Source organism: Dendropsophus ebraccatus, chromosome 13 (assembly GCF_027789765.1).
Source record: "Dendropsophus ebraccatus isolate aDenEbr1 chromosome 13, aDenEbr1.pat, whole genome shotgun sequence".
Lineage (NCBI taxonomy): Eukaryota > Metazoa > Chordata > Amphibia > Anura > Hylidae > Dendropsophus > Dendropsophus ebraccatus.
Window position 1 is genome coordinate 8,737,267 of NC_091466.1, and position 15,497 is coordinate 8,752,763.

The 15,497-nt window shown below is 45.9% G+C and overlaps 1 protein-coding gene across 1 annotated transcript in view; it reads left to right on the top strand.

The window, feature by feature from the left end:
- Positions 1–6,195, top strand: part of LOC138771449 (NACHT, LRR and PYD domains-containing protein 12-like) — a 45,135-nt gene extending 38,940 nt beyond the window's left edge. Inside the window, exons 12-13 of the mRNA XM_069951151.1 lie at positions 5,434–5,604; positions 6,024–6,195. Of these exons, the coding sequence (XP_069807252.1) occupies positions 5,434–5,604; positions 6,024–6,195 (343 nt within the window). The remainder of the gene's footprint in view (positions 1–5,433; positions 5,605–6,023) is intronic.
- The last annotated feature ends 9,302 nt before the right edge of the window (positions 6,196–15,497 follow it).

The window sequence follows — 15,497 nt, forward strand, 5'->3', positions numbered from 1 at the left end:
AAATAAGGCAGGAGTGGTGCTGCATAGGCTGTGAGAATACGTGCCGGATGATGGGAGTAGGAGTATGAGAGGAATAGCGTTGCTGGGTGGATTAGCTTGAGAATAATACTTGCTGTGAATCCTTGCAGCGATGAGGAGAGATAACGGAATGACACCCAGATGAGAGAGAAGAATCCGGTCACTTGAGCAGGCAGATACAGCCGAAGACTTGAATATAGCAGAGCACCTAATCCACACTTCTAGTGGTGAAGTGGGAGCTGCAGAGAAGAAGCCCAACTCCTCTGAGGCAGGAGAGGGACGACACACATCCTCCTTGCTTGGAAGCAGGGGGAAGACCAACTTGTTAGGAGGAAGTGGGAGGTCACATGGTTGCTCCTGGCCAGAACCAGTCGGCCATTGGAGGAACCATGGTTACAGGTCACGTGATCAACAGCCTTGCATACCACTGTACACTGTAATAATACACAGGAATACATGACAATACACATGAAAATGCACAATACCAGAGAATACTAGGGGAAAACCAGCAGCAGTTGCAGTGCAAACACTTACCAGAACAGGCATTGACACAGCAATAGAAATGGCCATAATAGGAGTAGTAGTCTGTATGTTCTGGGACACTGCATACCTCCCTAGCAAATTTGAGCCGACCTCGGCGAATCTAGAAGGCAGCAAACATGAATAGACTGGACAATCAAACAACAGGAATGAATGATGAGAGTGAGTGTGATGAGGTGTGTGTTTCCCACGCCCAAGGCACAGGTGAGAAGAGAGAGAAGATGAGAAACCCTAGTAGCAGGACTTCACCTAGGGGTGCCTAACGTACTCTGGCGACCAGGTAGCTAGTGCGTGAACCATCTGACGTGTAAGCCAGGACAAGTTAACTGCTGGCGGGGGACCCTCAATATTCCAGCCAGTTAGACAGTAGGTTTTCTGTTAAATGTGTTACCCTACTGGAGGAGAACGTGAAGACCTGTGTACTATCTTGGCGTGTCTGAGTAGTGTCTTGGATACCTGGAAGAGAAAAGAACAAAATAATAAAAGCAAACGTACATGGGGGCCCCTTACATACCGGTCAATCATACAACACAATTACTCAATAGGCCAAACACACGAAAGGGTATCCAAGGTGCAATATGTATGGACCAGTGTGAATATTAGGTAAGACTATGTGTGATAACTACTGCGTTGGGACAAGACAGAGGTAAACAAATACTGGAAACAAAAGGAAAGGAAACACAAGGGACAACAAATACTGCGAGGTCTTGAGGAGAACTGGCTCACATGAATCTGAATGAAACCGGAGAGAAATCTGAATGAAAATCTGAGAACAATCTGAATACAAACTGGCTCAACTAAATTTTTCCAGCTATAGATATGATAATAATACACAATACTGAGACTGGATGAGAAAATACACTCCTACATAAACTGGACTTTCTCTGAGGTATATATAAACTGACTTCTGTTACTCAGAGGAGGAGCTATCTGTCTCTGACACTGGAAAAATATACTGTTTTACAAAAGAGGCACTCTACTCTGAGGCAATCTATGTAACCTTGTGCTTACTCAGAGGAGGAAATACAAAGACTTCGATAACACTGGAATACAATAGTAGAATAAGTGCAATAATGAAATAAGTGCAATAATACCCTGTGTGGAACACACAATCACAGGAAAGTGCATTAGGAAGGAATGGGTTAAGTGTCTCTGTGAGGTAGAGTCTCTTTTAGGCAATTAGAACATCGTCCATGTAAAAGGCTCTGGGACAGGCACTAGAGAACCTTTTGTTACTGTAAGTGTCCATCAGCTCATGGCTGGTTAGTACAGGGAACTTGGTCAGGAGGACCAGGCACGAACCTTAAACGTTGCATGAACTGGAATGGTGAAACAGCACACAAAAAAAAAAACACAGTCATAGAACTCAGCCCTTGGGAGGACATTTAACAGAAATGTCCTGGAGGACCCCAAGTGGCACCCCTCTTTTTCTCCCAGGGATAATACCGGGAGGAAGCCGGAGCAGGAGCATCATCTGCTGCGGTGGTGACCACGAGGCTAGGGGTCACGGTGGTCACAGGAGAGACAGTAGGGGCTACTGTGGTCACAGGAGAGACAGTAGGGGCCACATGGTAGGTAGCGGTGGTGGTCGCAGCTTTAGCCACGGCAGTGGTAGGGGAAGTCACCGTAGTAGCCATGGTGAGGGGGGCTTTAGCCACCGGAGGTAGCAAGGTTAGGGCCTGCTTGATCTCATCCGCCAACTTCTTGATAACCGGGTCGTCCCCAAACACCCACTGAGGCAGGGATGGTGTCCCGGGCCCGGGGAGCCTCCAGGGACTGGCGTAGCAGGTGGCCTTAAAGTTATCCCCCTGGCTAGAGGCAGGAAGAGGGGCGCCCGGAACCCCGGTACTCACGGATCCATCGTTTTCTGGCGAGGTCGATCCTCCTGTGGAGAAGGCAACCTCGGGAGTGCTGGAGCAACGAGATCCCGGTGAGACGCTGGCGATGGAGACAGGCTCTTCCTCCGGACCGTTGGAGACTGGTGTAGAGCCCCAACTGATATCGCTGTCGGAGGGTAGCGGCATTAGCAGGCACGCAGGATTGAGCAGAGGCAGACTCTCAGGCAGTGTAGGCATCACAAGCGCTGGGGCTGCAGGCAGGTGCTCTTCATAGGCCGCCATCTTGCGTTCCACTGGCCGGAACTTGTAGCAGGAAGGGGAGGAGCGCCAGGCTGGAGGATCAGGCTCCAAAGTCTGCCCAGCAACAATGACGTCAGTGGAAGCGGCCGGCCAATCAGGAGAGACACAGTCATTATCAATGGCGCCAAACAATTCCCGCTTCTCGGCCGCATGGCAGTTAACCCCCTCGTCACTGGGGGATGGCGCAGGTAGAAATAACAGCAAGAAGCGGCCATTTTGTGTACAGTCCCAGCCGTGCAGCGACTCAGTAATCAAAACTCCCATGGCATTTTTAGCAAAGTCTCTGGAGACGATAATAAACTATAGATCTTGTACACCGCGTGGCGTGTGTATCCTGTTCGTGACGCCAAATGCGATGCCCTGGCCCCTGGGGGCCACTTCCGCAGTTCTGGTGTTATGAGCGGGCAACGACCGGGGCAGCTGCAGGGGTTATACTTGTCACGGTATAGGCCTGAGGGCAGCACAGCCGTAGGGCCGGTCTGAGGAATCTGCGGGTGATGATGGGCATGCGATTCTTCGCTGCACTTAGTCGGGGCACCAGTTAGTGGACACCAATGCCAGGGTTCAGTAACAGCGGTTTTATTATAGATAAGGTAACTAGTAGCAACAGTTCTGTCCGGATGCAACCGGGTATATAGCAGGCTTTGACAAATAAGGCAGGAGTGGTGCTGCATAGGCTGTGAGAATACGTGCCGGATGATGGGAGTAGGAGTATGAGAGGAATAGCGTTGCTGGGTGGATTAGCTTGAGAATAATACTTGCTGTGAATCCTTGCAGCGATGAGGAGAGATAACGGAATGACACCCAGATGAGAGAGAAGAATCCGGTCACTTGAGCAGGCAGATACAGCCGAAGACTTGAATATAGCAGAGCACCTAATCCACACTTCTAGTGGTGAAGTGGGAGCTGCAGAGAAGAAGCCCAACTCCTCTGAGGCAGGAGAGGGACGACACACATCCTCCTTGCTTGGAAGCAGGGGGAAGACCAACTTGTTAGGAGGAAGTGGGAGGTCACATGGTTGCTCCTGGCCAGAACCAGTCGGCCATTGGAGGAACCATGGTTACAGGTCACGTGATCAACAGCCTTGCATACCACTGTACACTGTAATAATACACAGGAATACATGACAATACACATGAAAATGCACAATACCAGAGAATACTAGGGGAAAACCAGCAGCAGTTGCAGTGCAAACACTTACCAGAACAGGCATTGACACAGCAATAGAAATGGCCATAATAGGAGTAGTAGTCTGTATGTTCTGGGACACTGCACTTACACAGACTTTAGTGCCTGACCTTTGTGCTGGAGGAGGTGCTTTAGAAGAAGTAAGAGAGGTAGTTGTAGCAGTGCTTGAAGAGTAGAGGAGAGTTTACCAGAGGAGCCCCAACCCAGTGTAGCAGTGTACTCTGCTGGAACCTGAAGATATCTTTGTAGTGAAGACTTGTATTGGTGTATAGACTTTGGTCTGACCACCTTCTGCACCCTGGTATTGTCGAACCTGTCCCAGTAGGGTAGTACAAGCCACAGCCGTGGTTATCTGGGTGTAGCTAGGTGTCCGAGATTTCCCAGTTACCTGCACTGTGCGATAGGATACGTAGACCTGCATTACGGTAGCTTTGCCCTCTTAAGGCTAGTTCCTCTGTAATCAGGATACTGCCCTGCTCTGTTCAGACGTGTTCCTGGCATGGGTCAGGGTGTTCCTTACGTGACTAGACTCAACTGCTCTCGTCGTCCCTGACAGGGGTCCTGGCATAAGCCAGGCCCTGGCTTAACTACACCAGGAACAGTGTTTTTTGTGTCCTTCCTCTCTGAATATCTGACTAGAACTAAACTGAACTTCCTCCACCAGTGTAAACTCCTCCTTCAGGGGCCTCTGTATGTCTGCCTGTGAGTGGTGGGGATAAGTTTGTGCAGGAGCAAGAAGAAAAGAGATAGGTTAGAAGAGAAGAGTACCTACTAATGGTCAGCATGTCACACATAAAACATAGCCCAATACTGACTTCAGCTGTGTATATAACATAGAAAATACTGACACCTAGCGGTGCAACTTTAGAATACCTCATTACCACTTTAACCTGAGAGAAAAGGCTTTTTTGACAGGGGCACAGGAGAGATGAAAACACCAGTTGTGGGACACCACAAGAATAAAAGATGTCAGTACTTACTATGGGAGATCTTCTTTTGTATTCAGACTCTGTTGCGATGAATCCTTATTAAGATGGTGTTCCACGATGGAATACTATCTTCATAAGAATTCAGCGCGACACAATCTGAAGATCTCCCATAGTGAGTTATGACATTTTTTACTATGACACTATCAGGCCATGTTCCCACGTTGTAAAACATTGGCCGTTCCGTGACCTGACCAGATCACAGAACAGCCGGTGTCAGAGAATATCATCCCGGCCGGTACTGCAGTACCTGTGTATAGACCCTCACCTTTTAGGTGTAGTCCACTTTTAAGTTATTAATGTTAAGTTATTAATGTTACTTTTAATGTTACCTTCACTCAGACCAGTGCAGTGCTGGCCGCAGGAGCAGAAACCCAGTGCCTGCTTACTATACACAGCAGGAGGAATACACAGCAGAAGGCAGCAATACATAGAGAATTGATTAAAAAGGATAACAATTAAGTTAAATACACACAATCATGTAGGAGGGCTCTTGTTTCTATTTCTATTTCTCTCTATGGGCACAACCTACAGATTTTTTTTACATTTCACCTTATTTTCAGTTTGGCTATGAATGATCTACGAGACACGTCCTGCACCCAGTTGGCATCTGGAATAAGGAATAACCAGTCCCTGAAGAGACTTGACCTGTCTAGTAACAACCTGTCCGGTCCTCACTTCAGTGACTTGATGGACGCTCTGTCCAGTCCAGCCTGCAGGATAGAGGAATTACAGTGAGTATAAGAGATGTGGACAGGACTGAGCCATGTGCCGCAAATGTTATACATGGATTTTATACTATTTTATGCTCCGCACCATTGTTATGTCTATGAGATAAACTGCTGACTGCACTTGAATATCTGGCGTATCTGTATCTATATCTGGATCTCATCTTCACATCACCTCTTTCTATGTCAGCCATAAATGGACAGAAAAAAAACAGCCATTTTTGCTTTTGATCCATTTTCAGCCATTCAAAAAGGTCCAAAGACGTGTGAACATAGGTAAAATGTGTCGCTTACATTGTAGTATATACTGAAGAGATGTGAGCTGTACTGATAGTGCACCATTTACATATAATGCTATTCCGTGAAAGTTGTGAACAGATGAAGCAACATGGCGAAACCACTCACACTGATTTTTTTTTTTACAGTTTGGGTAATAATAATCTACAAGACACTTCATGTATCCAGATGTCAATGGTGATAGGGCAAAACCAGTTCCTAAAGAGACTTGACCTGTCTGGTAACCGTCTGTCCGGTCCGCACTTCAGTGCCTTGATGGAAGCTCTGTCCAGTCCACAATGCAGGATAGAGGAATTATAGTAAGTATAAGACTTCACATTGTGCTGCAGCTAGAGGGAACGCCGGCCAGAGTGTATACACCTAGGGGGAGATTTATCAAACATGGTGTAAAGTGAAACTGGCTCAGTTGCCCCTAACAACCAATCAGATTCCACTTTTCATTCCTCACAGACTCTTTGGAAAATGAAAGGTGAAATCTGATTGGTTGCTATAGTATACACTCCGGCTGAGATCGCTAGTGGCCACACAAAAAAACTGACATGTCAGTTTTCTGTGGCTGCTATTCATTGAATAGCGGCCACAGAGAACCTGTCAGTTCACACAATGGAGCGTGCGGCTCAGGCCGGCCAGGTCATAGAACAGCCTGTGAACATGGCGTAAGACACTGGAACACGGCTTTAAGCTAAAAAGACTTGAGCTCATATACCACTTTTCTGGGCATTTTGTAAGTAGTGATAAGCGATGTTCAGTTTGGATCCTGAACACGAAGATTAAAAAAATAATGGTGATCGGTTCGTGTTCGCCGAACATTCTCAAACAAATAGTGAACGTACAGTAGAAGCGCACCTTTCGGTCTACCCACATGCGTACAGATTATCAGGTGCAAAGTGTAAATTACACAGTTGTGTACGTTCGCAAGTTCGAAAATGATCGTTATAACTGTTCTGGTCATCAAACAAACTGTTCGTGTGGCCGGGGTGTTTCTTCAGACAGATAGCACATCTAACTTAGAAATTTCAGTTCAGCAGTCTGCAGGAGCGCCCCCCCCCCCAAGCTGGCCGCCCTGCTCCCGTGGTGGTTTGCTTCCTCGTCTCTCTCCTGCGCGCTGTACATGACGTCCCCCTGCACCCGCACTGCTCCATAAAGCGACTCTGTACCCATAATCTGACCCCCAAAACCGTTTGTACCTTCAGATAGCTGCTTTTAATCCAAGATCTGTCCTAGGGTCCGTTCGGCAGGTGATGCAGTTATTTTCCTAAAAAACAACTTTTTAAATCTGTGCCCTAACTTTGCACCAACCCCTCCGTCCTTCCTCCTCGCCCTCCTCATCATTAGGAATGCTACTGGAACATTGTCTCCTGTCTGAACATTGTACAGGTGCCTTAACGATCCAGCCCATGTGCCGGGCTGACACAGCTGAGGAATAGGAGGTAATTTGCCTGGAGCATTCCTAATGATGAGGAGGGCGGGGAGGAGGGACAGAGAGGTGGTGCCAGCCTAATGCATAAACAATGTAAGCCACAGCCATAGGGTACGGGCTGCAAGTTTAAAAGTTGTTTTTTAGGACAATAACTGCATCACCTGTCGAACGGACCCCAGGACAGATCTTGGATTAAAAGCAGCTATCCGAAGGTACAAGTGGTTTGGGGGGGTCAGATTGTGGGTACAGAGTTGCTTTAAAGTGTCCCTGTCGTTACAACTTTCAAAATCTAAATCAGCAGTAGATGTGATATAAAGCAAGTTTGCAATTTCATTTCTCACATACTGCTGATTTAGATTTTTAAAGTTATAGCAACAGTGACACTTTAAGCCAATTTAAATGGCCATGTCCTTCTTTTGTCCTCCTGTGCGTGGGGGTGGGGGTTAGTGGTTGTGCTCGTTATAGTAGGCTGTAGTACAATTTAGTCTATCATATCTAAATTCTGCAATCCTAGAGCCTCCCACCTCAGGGGTGGTGGAGGTGGGGGTTGGGTTTGCGATCATTTGTGGTTTGATTGTGGGGGTCTGGAGGGAAAGATGGCTATACGATTTAGTCTATTGCTAGATTCTTACGAACAGATTTATACAAACTCACAGTGAAATTCTCTGTGGATCCATTGCCTCTGGACGTCCCACTTAACCAATCAGTGTGCTGCGGCGGGGCAGAGCACTGATTGGCTGAGCAGGACATCCAGCCTGATGTCAATACAAGTCACTTAGCACATTGCCTGTGGACGCTTCACCCTCATCTCATATCCTTCTTATTACAGTTTGTGTCACAATTATCTACCAAACTCTACCTGCACCCAGTTGGCATCTGGAATAAGGAATAACCAGTCCCTGAAGAAACTTGACCTGTCACAGAACTATCTGTCTGGTCCGCACTTCAGTGACTTGATGGACGCTCTGTGTAGTCCAACCTGCAGGATAGAGGAATTACTGTGAGTATAAGAGACTGAGCCATGTGCGGCACACGTTATACATGGATTTTATTATTATGGAGTTGTTGGGTTTCCTTGTACTCCCTATATTATGCAGGTTATGAAAGCGGCCCAAAACACTCCAATCCAGACACCAAGGGCCCAGATGTTATTTAATCTTATGACACATACAATTTTTTTTCCCTCTTGAAACTCAAGTAGTTCTTTCTCTTTCCAATTGCCAATGATACCTCCATTCTAGTTTCTTCCCTCCTTCCCATTACACGCAACGTTTCCCTCTTAAATTATCTATCTCTATCCAGGAGAAGAACATCCCTTCCCACCCCGTATATCTCCTCCTCCTTTCCATCTTAGGGTATGTGCACAGTACGGAGTCCGATGGAACACCCGTCACGGATTCTGCAGCTCTTGTGGCCGCACGCATCTCCCCTGCTACCATAGGCTTCATTTTATGGTTTACCAGATTCCCCCGTCTGTCGGAAGAATGAGCGGGTTCATTCTTTGGGTGCGCGAGTCCGCGAGCTGCGGAATCCACAACGGGTGTTCTGTCGGGTTTCCGTAGTGTGCACATACCCTTATGCAGACGCCCGAGGTGCCTCCCCAATTACAATTAACATTTTGCCATGTCCATTGGTCGGCCATCTCTCAAGCATCTTTTAACCTAATCCCCACCTCCCTTAAATAAAGAAACAAGACTAAAGAAAAAACAAAACAAAAAAAACCTTCTCTCTCACTCTTCCTCCTCCCTTTCCCTCTCTTCCCCTACATTCCTCTCCCAAACGATATCCCACTCCAGCCATCTATCCTCAAATTCTTGTATATTGCTGATGTATATAGGTCCAATATCTATTTAGTTTAGGACATCTCCACGCTAAGTGGATCAAATCCCTCTGATTCACATGGGGAGGGTGTCTGGTGCACCTGAAAACCATAGAAAATGTATTTATCATTCACAATTCACAAACGAAGGCTGACAATAATGTTACAGCAGTCTACCGAAGTTCATTCATGGATGTGTCCCTCTAATCTTCTTACAGATTGGCTAAGAATTATCTACCAGACACGTCCTGCTCCCAGTTGGCATCTGTAATAAGGAATAACCGCTCCCTGAAGATACTCAACCTGTCTGGTAACCGTCTGTCCGGTCCTCACCTCAGTGACTTGATGGCCGCTCTGTCCAATACAGACTGCAGGATAGTAGGAATACAGTGAGTATAAGAGACTGAGCCATGTGCCGCACACGTTATACATGGATTTTGTTTGTTCTTCGGTTGCTGATCGGAAAGATGCTGACACCCGGTTGCTCAAGTCGAGTATTTTTCAATGGTCGAGTGTTCGGCTAGAGTAACGAGTCCCATGGAAATAAATGGGAGACTCTAGCATTTACTAGGTGCCCCCTGCTCGGCAGGGTGGAGGGTGCTTTTCTCATCTTTAGGCTATGTTCACACAACGTACGGACAGTGGATGTTGTTTGGCATTTAAAAACAACAGCCATTATCTTGAGTGTCAGACAACGGCCATTGTTGCGTTAAAAATTGCATTGAAATCAATGCACAACAATTGACATGAAATGGTCATATTAAACATGGGCCGTCGTGCAGTACATTGTGTGAACATCAGCTGTCGTTTGCATTAAATTCAATGCAACATATTTCACTATGAAAAGAACGGCCGTTCGGAGACCCAAAACAGTTTGAATATCCACGCTACCATAGCACAGGTATTTAAAGAGCGCCACAAGGTGCTTGGTCGAACTTCAAGATTGATCAGCACCCCAAAGCTTGATCGAGTGCTATGCTTAACTGAGCATGCTCGCTCAATACTGGTGGTGACCTGTAACTGTAGCTAAACTCTTATTCATGGGAATGGCAGCCGAGCTATAGTAATCAGATTCGGCCATTAGGGCTCCTTCACACTTAGGAATTTCAAGCGGAGTCCGCGCCACAGGCTGATCGCCTCCATACCACATTGCCGCATTGATACATTCATGCAAAAGGAGCCCTGACCATTTACTGTACAGACTTTTCATTTGGTCACTCAACACGTGTGTTACAGTTGGTCTTATATAATATTCTAATTTTCTGAGACAATGAATTTTGGGTTTTCCCTTGGCTGTAACCCGAATCACCAACATTAACAGAAAGAAATGTTCACTCTGCTTGTAATGACTCTATATAATATATATGCGTGTAATATAGGGGTTTCACTTTTTGAATTGAATTACTGGGAAAAAAAAGTTTTTCTAAAAGCTGAACTGTAACCAAGATAGGAAACCACATTTCCCATCATGCATTTCCCTGATCGGTCAATTTGCATACACCCCCCCTTAGACAAACTAACCCGGCCCGTCAGAGAGGAGATCACACGTTCTCAGACCACAAAGGGAAGAGGAAGCTGAGCATAGTCAGATTAGACCGAGAAGACAACAAGAGTCGAAAAGAATAAGAAAAAAACATGGAAAGGGTGCAAGTTAGGTTATACATGAATATTAGACATAGGGGGCTATTGGGAAGGGGGATTGTTTAGAATATTGTTTTTGTTACCCGGATAAAACCTTTAAGATTTTCAATATTTTCGCGTTTCAAAATAAATTGGACCATTATTGAAGCTGTGATTTGTCCTCGGCTATCTGTCTGATTACTTCTAGTTGTTTGTTCTATGGAAGGATCATTTTTGGTATTATGGGGCCTAGTGCAATGCATTATGGGTTGGGTAGTATGAGCCCCAGGACTTTATAACTGGGCGTAGCAGACTTTCCGAGACTTCCCAGTAGACCCGTGCGAACAGTAGGATACGTCAGCTTCCTTGCTATTTGTCCTACTGGGGTCAGTACCTAACTATAGTGGTTACTGCTCTGTGTGCTTCAAAAGGATCCCAGGTGTGGACAAGGTTTCCTCAGAGGGTGGCTTTCCCTCCCAAGGGTTCTAGCACAGCATACTACCAGGTTACTTGCAAAAGAGAAGTTTCTGTCCCTGACAAGAGTCCTGGCCTAAGCCAGGCCCGGCTTCGCTGCAGCAGGAACTCTTTGGGTGTCCTTCTCCACCTCTACTGACAAAAGACTAGGAGAATCCTCCCACCAGGAACTAAACTCCCTTTTATAGAGGAAACTAAGCTGTGTGGTGATTGGTGGATCTGTGCTAGGAGGAGAGTGAAGAAGTAGGATAGGTGAAAAAAGTGAGGGAAACATGTGACACAAGACAGTTAACCCATTCCACCTTCAGTTGTGCAGCATACACAACACAAAATACTGTAGACGGTGACACCTAGTGGGTAAAATACATACTGGCATCTCTTTCATCCCCTTTGTGCGATACCTGACAGAGATACTTTCCTCAGATGTAATAGAACTTAGTGGCACACCTTTAGGCTATGTTCACTCTACGTATAAGTACGGCCATACTTATTGCGGGGTGGAACAATGCCTTATTTTCAATGGGATCCCGGCCGAAGCGTATAAACATCGTATATACTCCGGCCGGGATCCCGTGCGGGGCCGCAAATAACTGACATGTCAGTTTTCAATTAATTGTGGCCGTAGGAAACCCTGTCAGTTCACAAAGTGAAGTGAGTGGCTCCGGCTATGGGAAGCTCTAATGCGGGCGCGTGCTGATGCGCCCGCATCAGTGCTCTGCGGCCGGAAAGATCAAGATTAAGTACCGGACGGTATGATCCGGGCAGAGACTGGCCGTCACGGGCAGAGACTGGGGTCACGGAACGGCCGGTCTCATACGACGTGTGGACATAGCCTTACACTATAATCATTCATCTCATCTCCTGTGACTATAAAGAATCCTTCCTTCCCCTTCAGACTCTGCAGGTCTCTGGAAAATGACACCAGATTGTAGAGATCCTGCCCTCAGCTCCATCACTGTCTAATGTAAAGTCATGAGACAATCTTGAGCATACAAAATCACTAATACTGAGGATTCTGTGCTTTGTTCTAGAATAAATGGAAATGAATTGTCTGAAGAGAATAGGAAGCTATGAGAGAGCTGGAAATACACAGAGCAAAACTGGAACTATAGCTAAAGCCGATCTGTGAGGAGAAGACAACGCGAGAGAATATGTCTGAAACCCTGGAAAATAGATGGGATATGGTAAAAACTAAGGGGGAGATTTATCCAAATGGTGTAAAGTAAAGCTGGCTCAGTTGCCCCTAGCAACCAATCAGATCCCACCTTTCATTTTCCAAACAATCTGTAAGGAAAGAAAGGTGGAATCTGATTGGTTGCTAGGGGCAACTGAGCCAGCTCTACTTTACACCAGTTGGATAAATCTCCGGTAAGAGCCCAGCTATGACTGAGAGCTGTGCCCCTACTCTAATGCCCTGGGGTCAATGCTGACTCTCTGGGCTAATCTTCGTTTTTGCGTTTTTGTTTTTTCCTCTTTGTTTTTAAAAGGCCATAGCACTTGCATTTTTTCACCCACTGCCCCAAATGAGCCCTTATTTTTTGCGCCACTAATTGTACTTTACAATAGCAGACTTAATTGTTCCACGAAGTGTGCTGTGAAACCAGAAAAAAATTATTTGTGCAGTGAAATTGAAAAAAAAATAAAAAAAATTTGTTTTCACTTTCGTGTTTACGCCGTTTGTTCTATAGTAAAACTGACATGTTATCTATGTTCCTCACATCAGTACACGTCATGCTGTATGAACGTTACTGGAACAGTATGTATCACGTGCCTTTTACTGGGCTACTGGGACAGTATATATCAGGTGCCCTTAGTGGGCTACGGGAACAGTATATATCAGGTGCCCTTAGTGGGCTACGGGAACAGTATATATCAGGTGCCCTTAGTGGGCTACTGGAACAGTATATATCAGGTGCCCTTAGTGGGCTACTGGCACAGTATATATCACGTGCCTTTTACTGGGCTACTGGAACAGTATATATCACGTGCATTTTACTGATCTACTGGAACAGTATATATCAGGTGCCCTTAGTGGGCTACTGGAACAGTATATATCAGGTGCCCTTAGTGGGCTACTGGAACAGTATATATCAGGTGCCCTTAGTGGGCTACTGGAACAGTATATTTCAGGTGCCCTTAGTGGGTATAAAGTGCCCTTAGTGGGCTAATCCAGGGACACTATAAGTGACTTGTACACACAGGGTACTGGAATGAATACACCTGCTAATGCTGATGCTGATGCTGCTGTTATATCATCTATTTCTTAGCACTGAGAAGCTTTGGATGCAGAGATGACTTTTTTGCTGGATATTAGCCCTGAAAAGGACATTTGGGTTCTGTAGTAATCCTGCCTAACCAAAACGCTACTAAAACCTATCTCTCCCTGCTGCAAGATCTCTCCCTGACTAGGTTGAAAGCTCATCTGCGGTCGAGAGGCGGGAGCCAAGTATTAAATATTCAAGGTCATGTGGTTCAGCCATCCAATGAGGGTAGATACCGTTTTCGCGCCGCGTGCGTACTCCCAGGGTCCCTCATGGCCTCCCTGCATGGTGTTTGGATTAAAAAAAGCGCCAACTCCGATGGGAGGGCTTTTGAATGTTTCCCGCATATTCGCCACACTACTCGATTGAATTTGAATCTTTCAAATACCGCAATATTCGATCGAATACTATCTCGATCGATTCGTGTTCTCTCATCTCTAACAGACACATTATAAAAAAAAAAATCTGAACACCCCTGTGGACCATAGAATGGCAGATCTGCAGGTTGTGGTGCTCAAAGGTCACTTCCAGAGTGTGGGAGAGTGTGGGAATCCAAATAGAAAAAAACCTTCCGGTCATTAACTCATGGACTAAACCTGGCACCGGGATGTATGACCCACTACATGGACTAAACCTGGCACCTGGATGTATGACCCACTACATGGACTAAACCTGGCACCTGGATGTATGACCCACTACATGGACTAAACCTGGCACCGGGATGTATGACCCACTACATGGACTAAACCTGGCACCTGGATGTGTGACCTACTACATGGACTAAACCTGGCACCCGGGTGTATGACCCACTACATGGATTAAACCTGGCACTGAAATGTATGACCCACTACATGGACTAAACCTGGCACCTGGATGTATGACCCACTACATGGACTAAACCTGGCACCTGGATGTATGACCCACTACATAGACACACTCCACAGATAAGACCAACCTGACCAGGAATCTTGGACATCTAAACAACCTTTCATTTTCTTCTGAAGTCCTTTTTTTTGTCCTATATATTGGTGTATACCAAGGGAGCAACTTTAATAAATGTCCCCATATATATACTTGAGAGCAGACAACCTGATGATTGCAATTGTCTAGTGGCAAAGTCCACCATGCGAATGGGTAAAGTAGAAAGCTGAGGGCAGTTACCGAATAGTTGCGGTATATCTTTATTGTAGCATGGATAAAACTTCACGTTGATACATTTTCAGGGACGTCAGACGCCACATCCTACATGTTCAACATACACATGACGGCCATTTCGCGTGCATGCGCGCTTCATCAGATCTGATCAGCTTTCTACTTTACCCATTCACATAAATTATTTCTTATTGATGAGGTGCACCCCGATGTGGTTTGTTTGCAAGTCCTCGACTGAGTCCTAAGTCTATGGTGATACGTGGAAGTGCCGGTGACCTTTCTAAGGCTGCGAGAAAAGTCCACCATGTTTTACCTTCGCAAACAGGTGACTTCTGAGGAGAAAAACTCTAACCCTGATCAGCAACCATAAATCATCAATCCGTAAACCTAACCTTCTATGCTAACTAGGGCGGCTGTAAGGCGGGCTTATTATGGTGCATTATTGCCCCAGTATTATGGCCACAACACCCGAAACTCCTGCGGCTTATCAGAGCACCATGACTGATGGATCATGAGAGGTCCGGGTGTTATGGTTGTAATACTGGTGCAGAACAGTCATCATTTTACACCCATCCTATAGGGGTTAAATACTAAAACGGTTCTCTACTAGTGACAGTTTATGGCTTTGATACCATACGATACCATCCTTTTTTGTCCGTCTTTTAGGATGGCCAGCATATTGAGGTCAAATAACGGCTGTGATTGTACATATAACACTTGTCATTGTGAAATAACGGCCTTTATTTGACCTCAAAATACCGGCCCTCCCAAAAGACGGACTGTGGGGGAACATAGCCAAAATCCTTCCCATCTATCAGTAATGTCTTCTATTAGAAATAATGAGTATCACTATGAC